The sequence below is a fragment of the Schistocerca gregaria genome, chromosome 11 (genome assembly GCF_023897955.1).
Source record: "Schistocerca gregaria isolate iqSchGreg1 chromosome 11, iqSchGreg1.2, whole genome shotgun sequence".
Lineage (NCBI taxonomy): Eukaryota > Metazoa > Arthropoda > Insecta > Orthoptera > Acrididae > Schistocerca > Schistocerca gregaria.
This window is the reverse complement of record NC_064930.1, coordinates 116,339,969-116,363,447: the sequence shown is the minus strand read 5'-3', so window position 1 is coordinate 116,363,447 and position 23,479 is coordinate 116,339,969. Positions and strand designations below refer to the sequence as shown.

At 39.1% G+C, this 23,479-nt stretch overlaps 1 protein-coding gene across 3 annotated transcripts in view; it reads right to left on the bottom strand.

Moving 5' to 3' along the window:
- LOC126295148 (protein DDI1 homolog 2-like) overlaps positions 1 to 23,479 on the bottom strand; it is a 127,197-nt gene that overhangs the window by 71,874 nt on the left and 31,844 nt on the right. For all 3 annotated transcript variants that reach the window (XM_049987436.1, XM_049987435.1, XM_049987437.1), the window contains exons 3-4: positions 16,875 to 17,129; positions 3,534 to 3,661 (exon numbers count right to left, since the gene is read on the bottom strand). In XM_049987436.1, the coding sequence (XP_049843393.1) occupies positions 3,534 to 3,661; positions 16,875 to 17,129 (383 nt within the window). The remainder of the gene's footprint in view (positions 1 to 3,533; positions 3,662 to 16,874; positions 17,130 to 23,479) is intronic.

The following is a 23,479-nucleotide window of genomic DNA, read 5'->3' as shown; positions in this document are numbered from 1 at the left end:
AGGACATATTCTGAGGCATCAAGGGATCACAAATTTAACATTGGAGGGCAGCGTGGAGGGTAAAAATCGTAGAGGGAGACCAAGAGATGAATACACCAAGCAGATTCAGAAGGATGTAGGTTGCAGTAGGTACTGGGAGATGAAGAAGCTTGCACAGGATAGAGTAGCATGGAGAGCTGCATCAAACCAGTCTCTCGACTGAAGACCACAAACAACAATACTTGCTGTAACACATCTGTGATTTTTTTAAAGAAGTGGTGACATTCATTACCACAAATTATTGGATAAGAATTGTACTGTACATTTAATTTCCTTCACAGGATTGCAGTTTTTAATCATGTCTGTCAATAACATGTGCTTCTGCTCACATTTTGGGGGTTTTAACATTTTCCTCAACTTTGCATTTGTTAAGTCTGGACCACATGAGAACATAAAATAGGGATTTCTTCTACAATCAGTGCTCTTTTAATTTGTTATTTTCAATTTTAATGTATTTGCTTTTTTGTGAACAATTTCAATCATGTATGGAGCGTGATAAACTTTTAAACTTGTATGTCTAATTATATTACAAAAGTGGATGCTAATATGGCCCAGCATATACGCAAATTTTGCCATAAATAGGTGCTAATTTTCCCAAAACTAGATGCTAATTTTCAGGTCTGTAGTAATGCTCCATTTTCAACAATGAGTCACCAACCCTAAACAACGCAGACTATTTTTTAATTTTAGGTTCCACCGGGACAGTTGTTTGTTATCAAATATAAGCAGTTTATAAATGTGTACCTCCCACGCAATGCCAATTCAAGACCACTTACAGCCTGAAATATTCATTTCAGACCATCAGTTCCTCATTTCGTAGTACCCAGTTTCAATTCTTCATGGTTTATGTCATTAGGACCATAAACAGTTGGATCATCCTGTATGTGTTACCCGCCACGTCCACACTCCTTGACAAGGAAGATCACGCACAAGGAGTAAGGACAACAAAGAAGCCAATCCATCTTCTGGAACACAGCAGTGTCACATTTTCTATTCTCGTAGAAGGTGCAACTGGATAACAAACAAGTCTTCTGAGACAAGACAGTTTCTGTTTGCATGGAGGTGACCACTGTACCAAGCTCACACTTGTTTCATCAGAAGATTTTCCCCGATATCTCAAAGTTGATACTGCAAGTTTTCCTGAATCAAATTTTTGGTATGTGAAAGCAAGAGTTGCTTTAATAGTTTTCATGACCACAAAAAGAAATTTTTTGAGCTAATTAGTGACTATTGCAAGAACCACCAGGATTTATAGCGTTATCGAGAAGTCTGTAACACACAAGCTCTTGCCACCAATTCTGACTGATATGGTGTACTTGAAGAAACTTGTCAACTCTCTCACTTATCGAACTGGGGTCACTGTCAACACAGTATGCATGTTATTTCTCCTGGGGATGAATAATTTTTTAGTTTGCATTATTATTTCCATACTTAATCAAATTTCTGGATGGAATTACTCCCTTTGTCAGAAGTTCCAGGACAAGTTTTTTAATGGCTCTGAGCACTATAGGACTTAACTTCTGATATCAGTCCCCTAGAATTTAGAACCACATAAACCTAACTAACCTAAGGACATCACACACATCCATGCCCGATGCAGGATTCGAACCAGCAACTGTGGCAGTCGCGCGGTTCCAGACTGTAGTGCCTAGAACCGCTTGTCCATCCTGTCTGGCAAGCTGTTTCTTTTTTTTTTAAAAACAGAAAAACAAAACAAAAATAGAAAGCCGCACGTACCAAGTAATGATTGTAGATCCCACCAAAATAGCCCCTATGGCTATTTACACACATTTTTGGACATCTCAGAATCAAGCAGGGAAATTTTCAACTGCGATACTTGTGAGCTCATTTGTCGTAACCTGATCTGTGATATCTTGATGAAGCTTTCCTTTCAGTCACCTTTTCACCCCCAAAAACAAGAAAAAAATCGCAAGGCGAGAGGTCGGGCGAATATGGTGGGTGTGGCGTGGTAGTAACAGAATACCTGGCCAGGTACTTGGTAACAAATAAAGCAATGTGGGATCTTGCATTATCACGTAGTAAGAAACGGTCCTGAGAAAGCCACAAATCAGAGCGGCAATGTCGAATTGCCCATTGCAAAAGTTTCAAGAATTCAATGTAAGAAGTTTGGTTTATTTCTTGACCTGGAGGAGCATACTCATGGTGAACCAATCCTTTACTATCAAAGAATGTGATCATGATTGTCTTTGTTGTCAACAGCTGTCATATGACTTTTTTCAAGGCTGCTCATCCAGAAATCCACCACTTCGCGTCAAGGTCATATTGGTAGCACAAACTTTCATCCCAGCAGAAGCTTTTGACAGAAATGTGGGATCACGTCTGGCTCTTTCCAATAGTTCAACAGAAAGTCTTCGTCTTTTCTCTTTCTGTTTGTCTGTTAGAGTGTGAGGGACAGGTTTTGTGTCAAGTTTCCACTTCCGTAAATCTTCGAATAAAATGTTATGACACACATCACAATTCAAATTAAGTTCTTTTGATATTGCACGCACAGTTACATGACAGTGATCTTGCAGTAACTGCCTTCCATTCTCCACATTTGCACTGGTATGTCCTTCAGACAGGTGACCAATTCTGGGATCGCCTCACACTGAATCTCTGCCATTACTAAACCTTTAGTGCCACTCAAAACACAACTTCTTGAAAATGCCTCGCCCTCATATGCTTGCTGAATCATTGCCCACATTTCACTAAGGGTTTTCCTGAGCCTAATGTAGAACTTAATGTTCACTCTTTGCTCACAATCAGCTTCCACTGTGTCACTGACTATTGTGCCAAGAACCCAAACAGTGTTTTGCTAAGCACAGCCCTGCCACCAAGTGAGTTTGCACAGAAACATGACTAAGGTCATTTCGAGGACACACACGTACCAGATAACATAAAAATTCCTTGTTCCTTTTTAGTATTTAGCACTCCGTCTTTAGGCCACGAGTGGCCTACCGGGACCCTCCGACCGCCGTGTCATCCTCGGTGGAAGATGCGGATAGGAGGGGTGTGGGGTCAGCACACCGCACTCCCGGTCGTTATAATGGTATTCTTGCCGCTACTATTCGGTCGAGTAGCTCCTCAATTGGCATCACGAGGCTGAGTGCACCCCGAAAAATGGCAACAGCACATGGCGGCTGGATGGTCACCCATCCAAGTGCCGGCCAAGCCCGACAGTGGTTAACTTTGGTGATCTCACGGGAACCGGTGTATCCACTGCGGCAAGGCCGTCGGATTCCTTTTTAGTATTGTAAATTCAGAAATAATAAAACTTGTCCTGGAACTTTTCTGACAAAGGGAAAATTTATGTCGGTTTTTAGCAGACCTTCCTGATCCGCAGTTCAGGGGAGAGATCTACCCTTAAAAAAAGGCCAAGCAAAGTACCTCGACCTAAAAAGGTAACTACATTTTTTAAAAGAGAATTTTTTGCTCTTTACCTAGAGCGCACAGTGTCTGATGACTTCCCCACTGCCTGGCAGACCTGGACTCACCATGTGGATGCGGCCGATTATCCGCTGCACTCCTACGCCCTTGGCGACGCCAGCCCAGCGCGTGTCCACCAGCCGCATTATATTGCAACGCTCTGCGCACGCCGCTGACATTATCGTCGTCTGGGCACCTGTTGGCATGGCAGCAAAAAATCACTGTCAGAAGAGCCATAAACGATTTTTTTCTTCATAATTTGAGAGAGTGAAAGAGCAATGTTAAAGACAATAACAGAATGACAACATACAATTGAAATACGAAATAATGGACTCATGCCAAACATTCTCTGGCTAAACTGCTGATTTTAAACTTCTTAAAATATGTCTTCCAACTTCTTCCCAACAACAATACGGAGAAAGTAGGATATACAGTGACGCATTACACTTCTGGATTCAAAACTGAAGTATGAGGCACTCACATAGATCTTGAGCACTAAATTATCATGGCTGCCACTACACAGATTAAAACACGTATCAGTTAGATCCTATCTTCTTCCTATGCTTTCTTCCACTCTCTCATGACATATGAAGCAACTGTCCCATTGCACAAACAATTTTCATGTGCGGAAGAAACACAGTGAGGATTACAGGCATTACAAACAGAAGTTCAAGCTGACTACACCTACATACATATTCTGAGCTCAAGCACAATGAGGTATCTCTAACAGAATGACATCCTCCACGACAACCAGCATGGATCCCAGAAACAATGCTCATGTGAAACACAAATAACACTTCTCACATGACACACTGAAAGCTTTGGGTCAAAGCAGTCAGGCAGAAATAATATTTCTTGAAACTTCCTGGCAGATTAAAACTGTGTGCTGGACCGAGGCTCGAACTCGGGACCTTTGCTTTTCGTGGGCAAGTGCTCTACCATCTGAGCTACCCACGTATGACTCACGACCTTTCCTCACAGCTTCAATTTTGCCAGTACCTCGTCTCCTACCTTCCAAACTTCACAGAAGCTCTCCTGTGAACCTTGAAGAACTAGCACTCCTGAAAGAAAGGATATTACGGAGACATGGCTTAGCCAATGCCTGGTGTATGTTTCCAGAATGAGATTTTCACCCTGCAGCAGAGTGTGCACTGATATGAAACTTCCTGGCAGATTAAACTGTGTGCCGGACCAAGCCACCACCAGACTGCACAGTACCTTGTTGACAACCTGGATGCACGGCTTAGTGCGGTCTGTGCCACACTTTCATTTGAGTATAAATGGCAGCTCAGTCAATGCACTGTCCTTTTATATCATGTATGCGATACTACCGCAATCTGTAGATGTACATATCACTATCCAATGACATTTGTCACCGCAGTGTATTTTGTACATATGCCATACATTTTTAATGTCTGACAAACACTATGTATGGTCATCACATCAACACCAGTCAAACACCATTATTAAAATAATTTGACTTTGATGTACAAAGCAATTTCAAATGTCTGATTACTTTAGAAATGAATTAATAAATAAAGTATTTTATGTTAAGCATGTAAAAGGAAAAAAGTTTAGAAAAGTTTACTCACCATACGGTGAGTAGTAATCCACCCTTCTCATATTATTGTCATTATTCCATTTCCACATTTTGATGAAGTTCAAAACTGCTATAATTATCAAACACTAGGTGAATATAATCTGTGTAATTTGTGCCCCGTTTTAAGTAAAAGCTATTTTTTCACACACGAGAATGTTTATGATGTCATTTGACCTGAACTAGGTGTCAGATAAAGATATAACTAAGATGGTAAATGTCCGCCCCCGGTAGCTGAGGGGTCAGCGTGACAGACTGTCAATCCTAAGGGCCCGGGTTCGATTCCCGGATGGGTCGGTGATTTTCTCCGCTCAGGGACTGGGTGTCGTGTTGTTTTAATCATCATCATTTCATCCCCATCGACGTGCAAGTCGCCGAAGTTGCGTCAAATCAAGAGACTTGCACCAGGCGAACGGTCTGCCCGACGGGAGGCCCTAGTCACACGACCTAGACTAGATGGTAAATGAACACTGTGTGTGTGTGTGTGTGTGTGTGTGTGTGTGTGTGTGTGTGTGTGTGTGTGTGTGTGTGTGTGTGTGTGTAGGGGTAGGGGAGGGGAGGGGATGAGGGGGTCAGCAAGAAAACATTTCATAAAGTTTTGAAATTATATGTGTAGTTTGTCTGTGCTCGCATCCTAAAATACAGGACGAATATAGTCTGGGTATTTCTGTACCTTCAGTTATGCTACCTTAAGACAAACAAGCAGCTCAATGACTAAACTTTTATGATAAATATTATCTCCTAATGAGGAGCTAACAGCAGTTTAAATTTTTAAATTTTGTCAATAATCACACAAAAGACTGAAAATCAAATAACTATTGTCAATGAAAGCCACTAAACAGGCAATCTGTGACTGGGACCTTGTACCATGCACTGGGTTAGCTGTTTAATAAGCAGATGCTTTACCACACAGTCATGTGAATCACAGTTTACTTAAAAATGAAAGAAAAGTTTGAATTGCTCACATGTGGTGTATAAATTACCGACACTGCTGACGATGATGAAGTCAGTGTTATTTTAGAAACAGAGCTGATATTTTGAAGAGTGAAGTCAAATGGGCTCTTGAAAATATGGCTAAAAACAAAACTAGTGGACATGATGGAATTCCAGCAGAATTGTTCAAAGTCACTGGAAAGGATGCAGTGAAAGTGCTGCATTCAATCTGTCTGCCAAGGAAGGGAATTTCTAAAAAATGCTCAGATCACTGAACTACTGCACTTCTCACAAGCTAGCAAAGTCATGTTGAAAATCTTACAAAATAGACTTCGACTGTATCTAGAGCGGGTACTACTGGAAAAACAAGCTGGATTTCGTAAAGGAAGAGGAACCAGAGTTCAAATTGCCAACATTCAGTGGATTGTGGAAAAAGTAAGAGAATTCCAGACGGACATGTATCTCTACTTTATTCATTATGCCAGAGACATTGACTGTATCGATCACAATAAATTACAGGAAGTACTCAAAAATATGGGAGTACCAGATCACCTCATTCGTCTCGTACGGATTTTATACTCTACCAAGAAGCCACAGTGAGAACTATGTGTGGAACACATAAATGGTTCGAAATTCAAAGAGGAGTACGGTAAGGCTGCCTATTATCACCTTACTTGCTCAATCTGTATGCAGAGGAATGCCAGGCTAGACGAAGAAGAAACTGGAATTAAAGTAGCTGGGATAAATATAAATAACCTTAGAGACACAGATGATACTATACTGTTTGCAGAAAGTGAAGAAGAGTTAAAGACACTCTTGCTGAAGGTGTAAGAAGAAAGTGAAAAAGCTGGTGTTAGGCTAAATGTTAAGAAAACAAAAATTAAGGTAACTACACCGATCATGGCATATAGGAGGACAAACAATAGAGGTAGTGTCTACATTCAATTATCTTGGTTCCCAGATTTCTGCTGATGGTGACTGCAGGCACAAAATCAGGAGATTGTTGCTGCTGGGCAGAAATGGAATGTCAAACTTTGATAAGGTTTTAAGGAGAAGATATATAACTTTGGCAACAAAGATCAGTACTGTAAGGGCTATGGTTTTTACAGCTGTGATGTACAAATGTGACACCTGGACAATTACAAAGGTGGAATGGTGACGAATAAACTCCTTTGAATTGTGGTGTTGGAGGAAGCTTATAAGAGTCCCATGGACTGCAAATAGAACGAATAGCAAATAAAACCAGAGTGCTTCCTGTATGGTCTGATGCCAAAACAAAAGCTGACGTACTTTGGACACATCATGAGAAGACATATTTCACTGGATAAAACATTAATGTTGGGAAGACGAAGGTACTAGAAGAAGAGGATGTCAGAGGATGAGATGGAACAATGGCATCACAGAAGCAATGTGTTCCAACCTGGAGAGCCTATGAGAGAAACTGCAGAACACGAGAAATTGGCCTGCTTGGTTCATGGTGTCACAGATATTGAGAACCCGTTAAATGAATAGAGAGATGATGATGATGATGATGATGATGATTGGTTTATGGGGTGCTTAACTGTGCAGTTACCAGCGCCCATACAAATTCTGAACCTTTGCTCAGCCCAATCTCCCCACTTTCATGATGATGATGACGACGAAATGATGAGGACAACACAAACACCCAGTCATCTCGAGGCAGGTGAAAATCCCTGACCCCGCCAGGGATCGAACCTGGGAGCCCGTGCTTGGGAAGCAAGAACAAAATTAAGAGAGGGGACAGGCGAGAGGAGAGATGGAAGATATAAATAGTTATGCTGGGTAAAACAACTGTGCTCTTCGGTGGGAAGACTGGTTCAATGCAGCTCTTCACGCACCCCTATCCTGTGCAAGTCTCTTCACCCCTGCATACTGTATTTACTCAAATCTTAGCCGCCCTTTTTTTCCTGTTTTTGTTATCCAAAACTGACTGTGGCTTAGTATCGAGTGCAAAGCAAGCGGAAGTTCTGAAAAATGTTGGTAGGTGCCGCCACTACTAACTTCTGGCATCGAATATATGTACCACTATACAGGCACGCCTTGCAGGCACAAAGTTAAATACTGGTGCCAAAACCTCTGCATCAGCAAATAAATTTAAAAAAAAAGTGGAAGACAAGCCTTCCCCCCCCCCCCCCCCCTCCCCAAGTTTCAACCACTGCATTTTCATACATTATCCAACGAAGTAAACACAAATTCTGTATTGTTCATCTTTGAATGTAGCAGCACTTCAATGTACTACAAAAATCCAACTGGCAAGACTGTTTGGGATGTTTGTCAGTATGGCCAACTCTACGTTCTGAATTTTTTCCCATCTGTGAGAAGAGATGATTGCTAGTAGGAACTTTTATGAACTGTGAATCACATGCAGTATTCTCTTCACCATAAGAATAATGCAAATATAAACATTTTGCCAGGTATTCTTTCGTGTTTGCTGCTATCTCATTTAAATCTGGTCTGCCTAATAAACTACTAAACTAGACTGAGACAACAGCAAATGCGGAAGAATATACATATCGTGTCTATATTCGTATTATTATTATCCCTAATAATGATACAGTCAGAAATGAAGCACAGCAATTGACTAGGTTTTTAAATGTAAGATGACTGATTTCTGTGCAGAATGTAATGTACTAAACAGGTATCTGCAAAGAGTTTCAAATGGAGAAAAATTTTCGCTAAACTCTCGTTCAGAACATCTTCTATCATACGCAGTCTATTATTTTGTTGTTGTTGGTCATTATCAAAGAAAGTAGCAGTGTAAGTTACAACAAATAGCAGTCTCTTGCCATTGTTTCCCTTATGAGACAATTCCTCTTTTTTTTTTTTAAATTGTAAGCCACGGTAGCGCGCACAAAAGCCAGCCATGCTGCGAGCGGCGACAGGCCGTAAACACAGAATGCAACAAGCGATGCATGACACAGTATAGTAATACATTTTTAGCTTAGAGTGACATAAGCACTTATAACAAAGAGAACGGCACTTATCAGATCAAAGAAAAATAAGCAATCAATTCAAACCAGACGAAGCACTTGAAAAAGGAAGGGTACCCATATAAACATGGACGGAGCGCCTTACGCATAACAATGGCTACCTGGTAAAGTGTGTAAGTGGTTATTAATAATAAATCAACATTACACGTTTATCACTTGTTTGACGTGTTCTACCTACATTCCTTTCCTCATATATTACATACGGAAACATTTCCATCCATCTCTCTCTTGCACTCACAGCTCCAGATTTGCACCTGGTGACCAAAACAAACTTAATTATTTTTACAAGGGTAAATTGGTTGTGCATGAATGTATTAAAATATCTAGTAAGTTTTGCTACCATACAATAATTACAGTCCACCCTGGACCTCTGTGAGCAGCTACACTTTAATTATAACCACATGGTACATGTTGCTGAATAACAGTTTCTACTGGCTACATTCTCATTTTTGGCTATTTAGGTAGAGCACTCCTGCATCTAAGCAGAGAGAGGGAGGAAAGAATTGACAAGTGCAGAGTCAGCCGAATTGTGCTGTGTCAGGAGCGTAACTGCTAAGGCTGGCCCATCTGCCTAAGAACTATTTTTAGTGGGATTTGTTACACTGTAAAGCAAGTAAAGCTGTGCTCCGCCTGAAAGTTGGTTTGAACTCCCATGTGACCTTGACTTTCTCCCACCTCCAAACTGACCTGTACATCCAGTTAGAAGGGATCCCACAGTTCAACATTTACTCTGAAATAAGGTGCAACTTAACTCGGTATTTTTCTCATTGTTAGAGATGAAAGAAGTGATAACAAATAGAAAAAAACTGTAGGACCAACGAAAATCTGAATGCAAAACTTTTAGCTTTGTGGTTTAGAACTTACCACTCCCCATTTTTTTTGTCGTTATATCCATCTGTTTGTCATCGTTTCTTTGTGGATTAATCCACTGAGCACTGAGGCATATTTATGTACAATCCATTAATACTTAGTCTGCAGCTGGCTGAATATTACGGCACTTGCGGTAAATGCGAATCTGTGTTGGACATTACATTATGTCACACCAATTATGCTGATTTTCCACAGTGTCAAATGTATATTTAAGCCTTCTGAAAACATGTCAGGTCTGCAGGCTTCTTAGTATTTGCTGTGATCGCCCAAGAGTAGAAGTGATAAAAATTAGTCATTTTTGAAATCTTTGTTACATCTCTTCTTTCGTAGGCACTAACTGAGTCTGTTCACGTGCTCTGCACGCTTTTGTGTAATTTTGTGCTGAGAGTGCGCAGTGAAGAGGAGAAACGTTCAGAGAAAATATTCTGTTAAGTCCTTGCCAAGCCTACAGATGATGAAAATGAAATACTGATAACAATTCAGATTACAACCCGTATGAAAATAGTAGTAATTCTATGTTTTTTTGGAGACAAGCTGATGCAAATATTTATCATATCACTTTTTCAGATTGCATTGTTATGAAGGATTCTCCTGCAGGTAAATCAGAACATGGATCTGAGCATACGGCTCCAGTGAGTGTAATGTGTGACTACATATCTCTACAGGTTTCAATTTTATCACACTGCATTCCACTATGAACACTAAATTTTGTTTGGTCCTGAATGTTGTGTGTTTCTTTAGATTGAAATTTGCTATGAAAGAAATTTAAATAGAAAGTCCACATGCTTGCATATGCATTTTAAAACTAAAACACCTTTTCAATTTTTTTCTGTGACAATTACTATTAAACAGATGCTTCATCTGTGTCTTCAGATTTGACAGTAGCAATAACAAAACATTTATATAAAGCTGAAAGCCTGAAAATGTTTTGCTATTCCAACTAAATATTTGTACATAGGAGTTGCAACTTCTGAAACACCACAAATTTCAGCCAGTTCACAGTCTATGCCAGGTACAAACAAGAACAGCACAGTGCTCATGAGTTATTTATCAAACAGAAACTGCACTGAGCTAAGTGACCAAACATTAGCCACAAAATTTGATACAAGAATTAAAAAAGAAATACTGTAGCATTCCACGTTATTTGTTATTTAAGTTACCAATAATGTATTTGTGAATAAATTTGTTTGAATAATTTACTTATTTGAATAATTACCCACATAGAAGTTTATTCAAATAATGATCATCTATGTTTAGCACTACACTTTATGCTTCCTTTATCTTTCTGTTCATTGCAGTGCCTATTATCAACTGTGATGAGTCTTATTACTTCACCTGCTTGATTTACTCATGTGTAGCTGGAGCAAAGCTTTTCTCTTAATTACAAATGAAGTTGCATTTATATCTCATGACAAACTCTTCAATACAAGTCTTCTTAACTCTTAATTTGTTCTCTCCAAGTTATGTCTCAATGTCAGTGCAATTTTTGCAGCAAACTGAAGCCTTAGCCACATGGCAATTTGCCCAGCACTCTGTGAGAGACGGTCGTGTGACGCCAAGCGAGGGATCCACTGGCTGCGCACTTGTGTGTGTTCATGCATAATGAGTCTCAGATAAATACTACTCGTGCAGATTCGCCATATGGATACATTGCTCTAGTGGCAGGATCCTAAACTCCTTTCCAAGCCACTGACAGATTCAGTAATGAGTAGTGCAAGACTTTTCTTACAGTTGTCAACTAATAGTAGTAGTACATAGTGTGATCTAACATTGTAATCCTAGATCTACTTAGATGATGAATGATGATCACTATCATTAAAATGTACACTAGTTTAGCAATTAAGAATATAAAGCTGCTTGTGGGTTGTTTTGTCATCCGTTTTGCAAGTAATGCTTACATGGACATATATATCTGAGACTGTAGACGTGTGTGCTAGTAGTGTTAGCGTGAATATGAATGTGTGTGTCTGTGTCTTATTTCTAATGAAGGTGTTACTGGCTGAAAGCTATATTTGTGTCAGTCTTTTTGTTGTGGCTATCTGAGTGATTTGCATTTGGATAATTTGAAGCAAAGTCAGCCAAAAAAAATACACACCTAAAAAAAATAATGAAGTTTAGCTTTTTATATCTCAGAAGTAATTGCTGAATACACCTGAAACCTTGCACGTAATAATTTACCAATATAAACATACTCCCATTGCTTTCCAATGGGTACAAACTGGGGGGCAATGTCAATGATTTTTTTCTTTACAAAAAAGTCTTCTGCAAACTCTTTTAAAACATTTTTATTAGAAATATCATGCTCTAATCTACTTAAAAACTATGCTGGATTTGCAATGAGAGCATAAGATACCCTAAAAAACAATGAGAAGGTGGAGGTGCATTTAAAATGAGCCCATATTCTGGTGGTACTAAAATCTGACATCTTTTATTATGTTCTACAATTCTTCAGGACTCTCTCAGGAAGGCAATATAGTCACTTCTTGATGACTAGGAAATGAAATCAAGTAGGAATAACTCTAAGAACTACATAAAGAGGGGTTTCTTTTGTCACTACTCATTGTGACACTTTTCAGTCTGTTGTTATGCTACAACTACAGAATCCATTGGTTATAAAATTCACAAATTAACTGTGCATTACCAACGCAGTGGAGATCATGGAAGTAAAATTGTTGCATAAGAGGTGAAGTTCACTGCAAGCCTTCCTGACTTTTTTTTTTTTTTTTTTTTTTTTTGAATGGATTCATGTTAAAGACAATTATTAGTACATCTTTTTATTGTCTAATGTTACTGATGAACTAGCTTAATTTTGGTTTAAGATATAGCATACTCTGTGGTTAATGTGGAATATTAGTGTACATATGAAGAACTGCATAAATGTGTCAGTATCGTCCATGGTGGCTTAACCACTGCTGGTTCCTTTTAAAGCCACAGGGGCCATACACAATAACTGTGCAACAGCAGCCATGGGTGAGTTTCTTCAACAGCGTCACCCAAAGCGAGTAAGCATTTCTTTACACAAGACTCCAAGCTGGTAACACATTTCTATTAAGTGTCAGATGCCAAAGCTAGAAGAGTTCTCTTTCAGGATGCTAAGCTTATGTATACTTCAAGCTACTTGAATTTTTTTTTTATTTATTTTTTATTTTTTTTATTACAGAGTTCATTTATGCTGTAACATGTCATGAGGAAAACTATCTGCTGGCCGGATGACATCACTGACAGGAACAAAAAAGGAAAGAAAAAAAAATTTACACTTTTCAAATGTAATTACCTGAGCCCCAAACATTAGAGCCACAAAAATGAGAACTATTCTTTTTACTGGATTCCTTACACTATTTCATTTTTTATAAGAAAATTTGTACGGCTAAAAAAAATCCAATCTACTCACTTGCAATTTTTCTGAATCAACCTCATTTCCTAGCCATCAGGACTTTTGACATTAGCTTCAACATAGAGTACTAAAAAATTGTAAAACATAATAAAAGGTTTCAGATTTAATTTGAGTACCGGCAGAATACGGGAACATCTTCAATGCACCTCTATCTTCTCACTGCTTTTTAGTGTCTTATATACTCACATTGCAAAACTAGATATAGTTTTTTAGGTGGTTTAGACCACAGTATTTCTAGTGAAAAAGGTTTAAAAGAATTTGCAGAAAACATTTTTTTATAAAAGTGGGGCAAAAATAGCTATTTTTGGCATTTTTAGAAAAATCATCAATTTTGCTCTCAAAACAATTGGAAAGCAGTAATACAATGAAATTTTTGTATTCCAAGTCCCTTTATTGGTAATTCATTATGTGCAAGACTTCAAGTGTATCCAGCAATTACTTCCAGAGACATAAGAAGCTCAACTGCACATTTTTCAAGGTTTTTCTTCTTTTATTTTTTTCAGTTTTGCTGAAACTTATCCATACCCAAATCGTTCAGGAATGTTTTTTAATTTTGTTTTAGTTAGTGCAAAAAGTTGTACAATATGGCCTAGTTTTGTTTCTTTCAAGAAAATATTGCCAGAAGGTTAATGTCTTAAAGCTGACAAAAACTCATGGGTGCCCAGTTGATAGTTGTGCTGTGGGGTCAACCAAATGACTATATCTCTGCTACTATTAAAATGGAAAAAAATATACTATACCAATGTGCATTGGGAACATGTGTGACTACTCAGATAAAATGGCACTAAAATCCATGATGGTCATGTGGGAACTTTAGCATACAATGGCCCTGTATGCTTATTACTAGAAAATTTGTAGAAATTAATTTGAATTTTTATGTGGCAGGTCTACTTGTATTTATGTCACCTAACAGCAATGGACTATCATTTGAGGTAAGCTGCCTCACCAAACAGCACTTGTCTATGGTATGAGTGAACATGAGAATTGTTACGTAAAACTTAATGATGTATACCGTATTTACTCGGATCTAAGCCGCACCTGATAAATGAGACTCGAAATCAAGAGGAGGGGGGAGGAGGGGGGGGGGGGGGGAATCCCCAAATCTAAGCCACACGTGAAATTTGAGACTCAAAATTCAAGGGGAGAAAAAAGTTCTAGGCTGCACCTCCAAATCAAAACAAAGTTGGTCCATTGTAATACGACACACAATTTAGGTCGAATGCATGACGATAGAGCTATAGTAGTTTGTTCCGAGTCTTAAGCTTAGCAGTTAAACTTTACCAGGTAGCCATTGCTACGCGTCAGGTGCTCCGCCCGTATTTATAAGGGTACGCTTTCTTTTTCATGTGCTTCGTCTATTTTGAATTGATTGCTTATTTTGCTTTGATCTGATAAGTGCCGTTCTCTTTGTTATAGGTGTTTACATCACTCTAAGCTGAAAATGCATTACTGTACTGTGTCAGGCATTGTTTGTCGCATTCTGATAGTGCGTGTTTACAACCTGTCACCGCTCGCGGCATGGCTTGCTTTTGCACGCGCTACCGCCACTTACAATTTAAAAAAAAAAGAATAATCGTCTCATTAGCGAAACAATGGCAAGAGACTGCTATTTGTTGTTACTTACACAGCTGCTTTCTTTGATAATGATCAACAAGAACCAAATAATAGACTGTATGTTCTGAATGAGAGTTAGGCAAAAAATTTTCTCCATTTGGAAATCTTTGCGGCCGCTTCTTTAGTACATCAAATTCTGCACAGAAATTAGAGTCATCCTGGATTTCAAAATCTAGTCAGTTGCCGTGCTTCATTTCTGACTGTATGACTATTAGGCATAACAATAATACGAATATAAACATGACACGATATGTATATTCTTCAGCGTTTGCTATTGTCTCTCACTAGTTTTGTAGTTTATTAGGCAGACAGGATTTAAATGAGATAGCAGCAAACACGAAAGAATACATGGTAAAATTTTTATATTCGTATTATTCTTTGTGATTCATATTTCGTCATGTTCCTATTAGCAACCATCTCTTCTCACAGGTAGGAAAAAATTCAGAACGTAAGATGGCCATACTGATAAACATCCGTAACAGTCTTGCCAGTCGGAATTTCGTAGTATATTGAAATTCTGCTACATTCAAAGATGAACAATACGGAATTTGTATTTACTTCGTTGGACAATGTATGAAAATGCAGTGGTCAAAACTCGGGGCGGAGAAAAAAGCCCGTCTTCCATCTTTTTTTTTATAAATTTATTTACTGACGCAGAGGTTTTTGCACCAGTATTTATCTTTGTGCCTACAAAGCATGCCTGTGTAGTGCTACATATATTCGATGCAGAAGTTAGTTGTGGCAGCACCTACCAACATTTGTCAGAACTTCCGCTTGTTTTGCACTCGATTCTAAGCCGCAGGCGGTTTTTTTGGATTACACAAACCAGAAAAAAAGTGCGACTTAGAGTCAAGTAAATACGGTACGAGGTGGGTCAGGAGGAAAGGTACATATTATGAGGATGACAGTATTGAGCTTTAAATAGACATATGGCTCTAATCCAAATGGTTTCCGAGACAGAACACCTTCAATGTCAGTTTTGCATGTTTTTCTAGAATAACTAACACTAGGCCCTGAAGCGAAACTATGTAGCAGTACAAAATAAAACTACATTAAATTTCCTACACAAAAGGCCCTATTCATTCTTTCTCTATGGATAATAGTTTGCACAAAAAGAATGAGAGAATACTAAATATATCACATTACAAGCATCCACTGTATCTTAGGTAGTTTTGACTTGATAGACCACAAGCATCCTATATCAAATTGTTCATCTCAAATTCCTCTACACAACTGTGGTATGTTGTAAACAATGACAATGTACTGAAAAATACAAAAAATAAATAATAACGTATGTTAAATGTGTTCTTTGTCGGAAACCACTTGGAATAGGGCATATGTCCATATAAAATACTATCACTCCTCAAAGCATGTCCTTTTCCTCCTGATTCATGCTGTATAGATGATGATGATGATGATACTAAAGCAACAACCCCATGAAGTGCAATGCCCCAGTGCAAGTCTTTCTATTGGATGCCATTTTAACGACTTGCGTGTGCCTATGCTATCACCCAACAGGGAAAGTTTAACGTTGAATCCCAACAACATGTTGTTTCTGGGTACTCCCAAGAAAGATGAAGGTAAGGTTACACTGAAGACCTAAAAATATGTGGTCCGAGGTTCAATTCCATAACCTCTCTTGGTGCAAGTATTGTAATATGTGACATACGGCCATATCTTTTTTATTTCATTGATTTAAAAGCTTAAATTTTTACACCATTGAGGTACTGTATACTAATACCTGACAAATTTCAACTTGATACCTCTACCCATTTCTGAGAAAAAGACATCCTAACAGACAATACAGTGATGAGAGATCCATTTTTAACAATTGAGATATAGAATCCTAAACACTGAAATATATACACAGCTGATGGATTTCTATTCATAAAATGTAGGCAAATTTTTTCACGCACCATTTTGGTGCAGCCACCTGCAGTACTCACTTTCCCCACAATGCAAGTTCACACGAAGGGACCTCATACCGCACCTGAGTCGATGAAAGCTTTCACAGGGTAGCCGTTAACCCGGCAGTTGATATAAAGCATGGTGACGGTGCCGAAGATCTCTGGGTTGTACTCGATGGCTGCCTCCAGGTTGGCCTCTATGTTCTTCCGACGGATCTCCTCAGCGATGAGGCGCTGTGCCTCCAAGTCAAAGGGGTGCGCATTCATCATACGGATGCGCTGCCGCTCACGCTCTGCACGTATCTCCACCTGCTCCCGAAGCACGCCTGCAAACCTGTCTGCCAGCAAGAGAAAAGGCAGTCATTTATTTATTCATCCAGGGACAATTTCACAATGGTACAGAATCCATCATCACCATACAATAAAAATAAATAGTGCACATGTGCATGCACACGCACATTCGTACAAGCTCATGCATGCACTCAGCCGGTATAGCACCATTCATTTCACCTTTGTTGTGTCTATTTTGTATTTTTAGCAATTTCTTATTGATCTATATATGTGTTGCTCGATTGTAAAAAAAATGCACATCAGAGATTTGTTACCGGAGGTAGGATAACAACTGTTAAAGTAGGGAATAGGCTGCTAAGAGCATATACTGATGCTATCTTGTTTTTCTTCTGATTTCACGTATGAGAATTTACGCAAGCAGATGACAGCAGAGGAACTACCTTTTCTGATTTCAGATAGGTGACAGACAGGTTACAGCTGCAATGTTTAAAAATGGATAAAAGTAGCGCAAAGTATCATCAATATTGTCAATTGACAATTAAGTAATCTTTATACAGAAAATCTGTGACATTTAATATTAGACGAAATACCTTTTAACCATTTCTTGTTTGTTAGCTGTGTACATGGTAGAACACATATGAAGGAAAACATTGGTTGTAATTGTGTTGTAAGTTAACTCAGCTATTTTCATACAACACTGTAAGGAAATAATTCCTCCAGGGGACAGGCACCTAGTGAGTACATGGCTGGCAACCACGGGGCCCTGAGCTGAGTCCTGGCATTGCTTCCATTTACTTATGCCCGGCTTCTCGCTTTTATCTTTCCTGTCTGGCCATCCTCGGCCAACTCTTGTTTTTTCCAACCCTGACGCTATTAGATTTCGAGGGCTAGGGGTCTTTCTTTTTCCAATCCTATACTTCCTCTGGTACCGGGCAGAAGCAGGCACCAGTATCGAATTGATGCTTCAGATGGATCAAGATCGAAGACCCATGGGCGCAACCAATCATAGTCTGGTTCTTTGGCCATGATACTGGAAAGGAAATGGAAAGACTACCACATTATTATATTTCCTATGTGCTGGAAGATGGAGGACAATGATGGCGTTTCCTGGAGTAAAATATTCCAGAGATAAACTACTACACCTTTAGGATCTCCGAGTGATGAGTATTTCAGGTGGTGTCATCAAAAGAGGTAAACATTTTAATTTCAAGGTTGGGACATGGAACATGAGAACACTTCAAAGAGCAGAAAAACTGGAAAATATGAAGAGAGAAATGGACAAATGTGAAGTGAACATAATGGGCTTAAGTGAAGTGAGGTGGACAGATACTGCCAAGGATTACGTGATCATTTTGGCTGATCAGATCCATTTCATGGTACGGGTACTACATTTGTCCCCCAATGGTGGTGATGTGTTCCAAGATGACAAGGCCGCTGTTCACAATGCTTGCATCATCCAGGATAGGTTTCTGTAAGAATGGGGATGGTCTTCCTCATCTCCCCTGGCTGTCGTCATCACCAGACCACAATGCTATTGAGCCTTTGTGATCTGCTTTCGAGAGAAGGCTGCGAAATTGCTATCCACCTCTATTATAGTTACCTGAACTCTCAACTATTTTACAGCACGGATGGTATAAAAGACCTTTGAAAATCATACAATACTTGTATCTGTTCATTCAGAGATGACTGGAATGATTTTTGAATACCAGTGATTTCGAACAGTTTGCTAGGCAGGTTAATGTGTTGTATTGTGCCTTGTTTTTGGTGTTTCCATATTTTTGTAAATCCCTTGTAAGTTAATGCAGACAAGTAAGAAACACATTCCTATAATGTTCAAATACTGTATTAGTGGCGTGTTGCTTGACACACAGCAGGAATTGTGACACATAACATCAATTAAATACCTAGGTACAAAGTTTCAAAATGACCTGATATGGGACGAGCACATAAGGTCGGTAACAGGCAAGCAAATGGTTCACACCAGTTTATTGGGAGAAAACTAGGAAAGTGTAGCTCGTGAATCGAGTCTGCATACAGAACATTTGTTTGACCCTTTCTGGAACACTACTTAAGTTTTGGGATCCCCTCCAAGTCGAGTTAGTTCCGAGATGCGCTGCCAGATTTGTAACCAGTAGATTTGATCAACGAGCGAGCATTACACACGTGGTCTGTGAACTCTAATGAGAATCCCTGGCAGGTAGATGACATTCTTTTTGCAAAACACTACTGAGAAGGATTACAGAACTGGTATTTGAAACAGACTGCAGAATGACTGTACTGCCACTAACATACACCTAATGTAAGGACAGCAGAGACAAAACAACAGAAATGGGGGCTGCTACGGGAGCATATAGACAGTCTTTTTCCTCACTCTATGAGAAGAAGGACAAGAAAGGCAAAAGAGCTAGCAGTGCCGCAAGGAACACACTACTTGCAGATTATTTATGTAGATGTAGATGCACAATGCCTCAGACCTTAAAAAAGTCTGAAAATGGCTTTAACTTCCATTCCATCTTTATAACTGTATAATTTACAGAACAACTATGTAAATAGCCCTCACATCATACTTGCTTATATGTTTTTGATACTTCTTTATCTTCTTTATTCAGCAGCATATATGACTAAACAAAGGACACACACAGAACTACTGTTGCCTCTAAGCAAAAATATTAGACACCCAACACTGCCAACAGTGGTATCACACAATCCAATGGTAGTGCTTGTGAAGTACAGAAATGTGGTGAAATCCAATAAAGTTGGCAAGAGGAGTGCGAGCATTCAAAAATTGGGTAGCAGGGGTCAGAAATACTGCCTTTCAACTATTCAAATGACTAAAAGTAAACATTTTCCAGTGCAGAGTTAAACTATTCATCAGACAGGTGAAAAAAAAAATTTTAAATTTTTGTTCCACCTTTACTATCCAACTACCTTGACTGTAAAATAATTTAAACAGGTGGAGCCTTGTAATACGCGCTTCTAAATTACACATATGTTTGTAATGACTTCCAATTTATTTCGTAATGTGTCTGAACTCTTGTAGTGGCCTGTATCACTTAGAGAATGTCCCGGAAGCAAGTATCTGTTACATATTGCCTCTCTAAAGGCTTCCAGGGGCAACAAAAAATGATTTTAATGTTTCTAGAATGAAATTTTCACTCTACAGCAGAGTGTGCGCTGATATGAAACTTCCTGGCAGATTTAAACTGTGTGCCGGACTGAGACTTGAACTCGGGGACCTTTGCCTTTCACGGGCAAGTGCTCTACCAACTGAGCTACCCAAGCACGACTCACGCCCCGTCCTCACAGCTTTACTTCTGCCAGTTTTAATGTTTTGTGCAATTATTGACCAAATATAAAGATTTAAAATGCTTTCATAATATACTCATTAACAGGTATAATCTTACAATAAAAGTTTAACACAATAAGATGAGTATTATAGTTAAAAACTGTGTGTGTCTTGAGCCAGTGTAACTGATGATGCACAACCGGACTTTATTCATCCTCTATTTGGGAATAAGAGCACTTGGTGACAAACTTGAAAACATAATTTCAAAATTTCAAACTTTTCTAAACTTTTTATCACTTACATGCTTAACATCACATATTTGAAACATTAACTCATTTGTACAGTAATCTGATGCCTGAAGCTGTTTTATACCAGAAGGAACAGTTCTTTATAGAATCGGGTGTTTACTGGTTATTTTACTATTTGTGTTAATATTACTGAAGGACCAGAAAATATTTTTACCTGTGGACGTTTCTTACAGTATTTCTACTCACAAACAGAATACAATGTAAACTTGACACCATCCAGAGTGGTGACTTTGCTTCATTGAAAAATGCTCCTTTCAGCTTTAAATTCCAAATTTTCCTGAATCAACTTAGCTGCATGGGAAAGCAAGTTTTTCCTCCCTAGTTTATCATTTACACAAATCAAATTTTTAATTAGCATCAGCATAAGCTACCAGTGATTTTCCGAGCTCAGCTACGATACAGAACTATATTGATAATCCTGTAATTACTAACCTCTTGCCACCCCTGAAAGTTCCATTGTCAGTGTCATTCTTCACCATTCTAATCCACATTATTGTCCATTAACCTCATGTACGACATGGAAAATCTTAGAACTTGTCATTGGCTGTAGTATCAGTACACTTTGGTTGGTTGGCTGGTTGGTTTATTTGGGGGGGAGGACCAAACAGCGAGGTCATCGGTCCCGGCAGGTTACGGAAGGATGGGGAAGGAAGTCAGACGTGCCCTTTCAGAGGAACCGTCCCGGCACTTGCCTGAAGTGATTTGGGGAAATCATGGAAAACCTCAATCAGGATGGCCAGATGCAGGTTTGAACTGTCGTCCTCCCGAATGCAGGAAGACTGATAGCAAAAGTGCATCAGATTCCAAATCAAATGCTCTTTATACTATGTTCATTGCTGACTTCAAGTACGAGCCAGAGAGAAAGTCAACAAATATGAATCTACACCAAAATTATTAAGACTGGACACAAGCCTGAATATTCGATACTGACTACAATATTTGCTGCTTCAAATGTCGACCCACATTTATTTACGCACTACCTGACAAAAAAGTGATTCACTCAGAAAGCAAGGAGAAAACAAAATGAAACTGCATGGGTTGAGGGGGTACGTGATGGCACTTCAGTGCTTGCAAAACTGAGTCACATTCAAAGACAACTTCCCAGGGAACTTATCAGTACGATAAGCCAGGATGCATCCACTGGTTTTAACAGGAGAATGCCACAAAGGCGCTGCTGAAACAGTTAAAACAGAACAAAGCTCCAGGGCACCTGACAGAATCTCTATCAGGCTCTATACTGAATTTGTGGCTAAGTTAGCTTCTTCTAGCCATAATCAACCATAGATTTGTCAAACAAAAAACTGTGCCTAGTAGTCAAAAGAAGGTATACGGGTCACACCCGTTTACAAAAATGGTAGTAGAAGTGATCCACAAGCTACTTTCGAATACTCTTGACATCAATTTGTTATAGAATCTTCAATATATTCTGAGCTCAAACATAATGAGGTATCTCTAACAGAATAATCTCTTCCATGATAAAAAAGGCATTGAACCAAAACACTGCTCATGTGAAACCCAATGTGGGATGAAAGATCCATATCTAACGATTGGAAAGTTGTACATGTCACACCAATAATCAAGAAAGGAAACAACTGTAATATGGTGAATTATGGACCCACATCACTGACACCGAAAATGGTTTATTGATACATAGTAGGTACAGAATCAGAAAATACTGTTCTCGTCAGGCACAGCTAGCTCTTTATTTGCATGCTGTAATGAGTGCCATTACAGGGGATCTCCAAACGATTTATGTTGTTGTTATGGTCTTCAGTCCTGAAACTGGTTTGATGCAGCTCTCCATGCTACTCTATCCTGTGCAAGCTTCTTCATCTCCCAGTACCTACTGCAACCTACATCCTTCTGAATCTGCTTAGTGTAGTCATCTCTTGGTCTCCCTCTATGATTTTTACCCTCCACGCTGCCCTCCAATACTAAATTGGTGATCCCTAGATGCCTCAGAACATGTCCTACCAACCGATCCCTTCTTCTGGTCAAGTTGTGCCACAAACTTCTCTTCTCCCCAATCCAATTCAATACTTCCTCATTAGTTATGTGATCTACCCATCTAATCTTCAGCATTCTTCTTAGCACCACATTTTGAAAGCTTCTATTCTCTTCTTGTCCAAACTATTTATCGTCCATGATTCACTTCCATACATGGCTACACTCGATACAAATACTTTCAGAAATGACTTCCTGACACTTAAATCTTTACTCAATGTTAACAAACTTCTCTTCTTCAGAAACGCTTTTCTTGCCATTGCCAGTCTACATTTTATATCCTTTCTACTTCGACCATCATCAGTTATTTTGCTCCCCAAATAGCAAAACTCCTTTACTACTTTAAGTGTCTCATTTCCTAATCTAATACCCTCAGTATCACCCGACTTAAATCGACTACATTCCATTATCCTTGTTTTGCTTTTGTTGATGTTCATCTTATATCCTCCTTTCAAGACATTATCCATTCCGTTCAACTGCTCTTCCAAGTCCTTTGCTGTCTCTGACAGAATTACGATGTCATCGGCAAACCTGAAAGTTTTTATTTCTTCTCCATGGATTTTAATACCTACTCCGAATTTTTCTTTTGTTTCCTTCACTGCTTGCTCAATATACAGATTGAATAACATCGGGGATAGACTACAGCCCTGTCTCACTCCCTTCCCCACCACTGCTTCCTTTTCATGTCCCTCGACTCTTATAACTGCCATCTGATTTCTGTACAAATTGTAAATAGCCTTTCGCTCCCTGTATTTTACCCTTGCCACCTTCAGAATTTGAAAGAGAGTATTCCAATTAA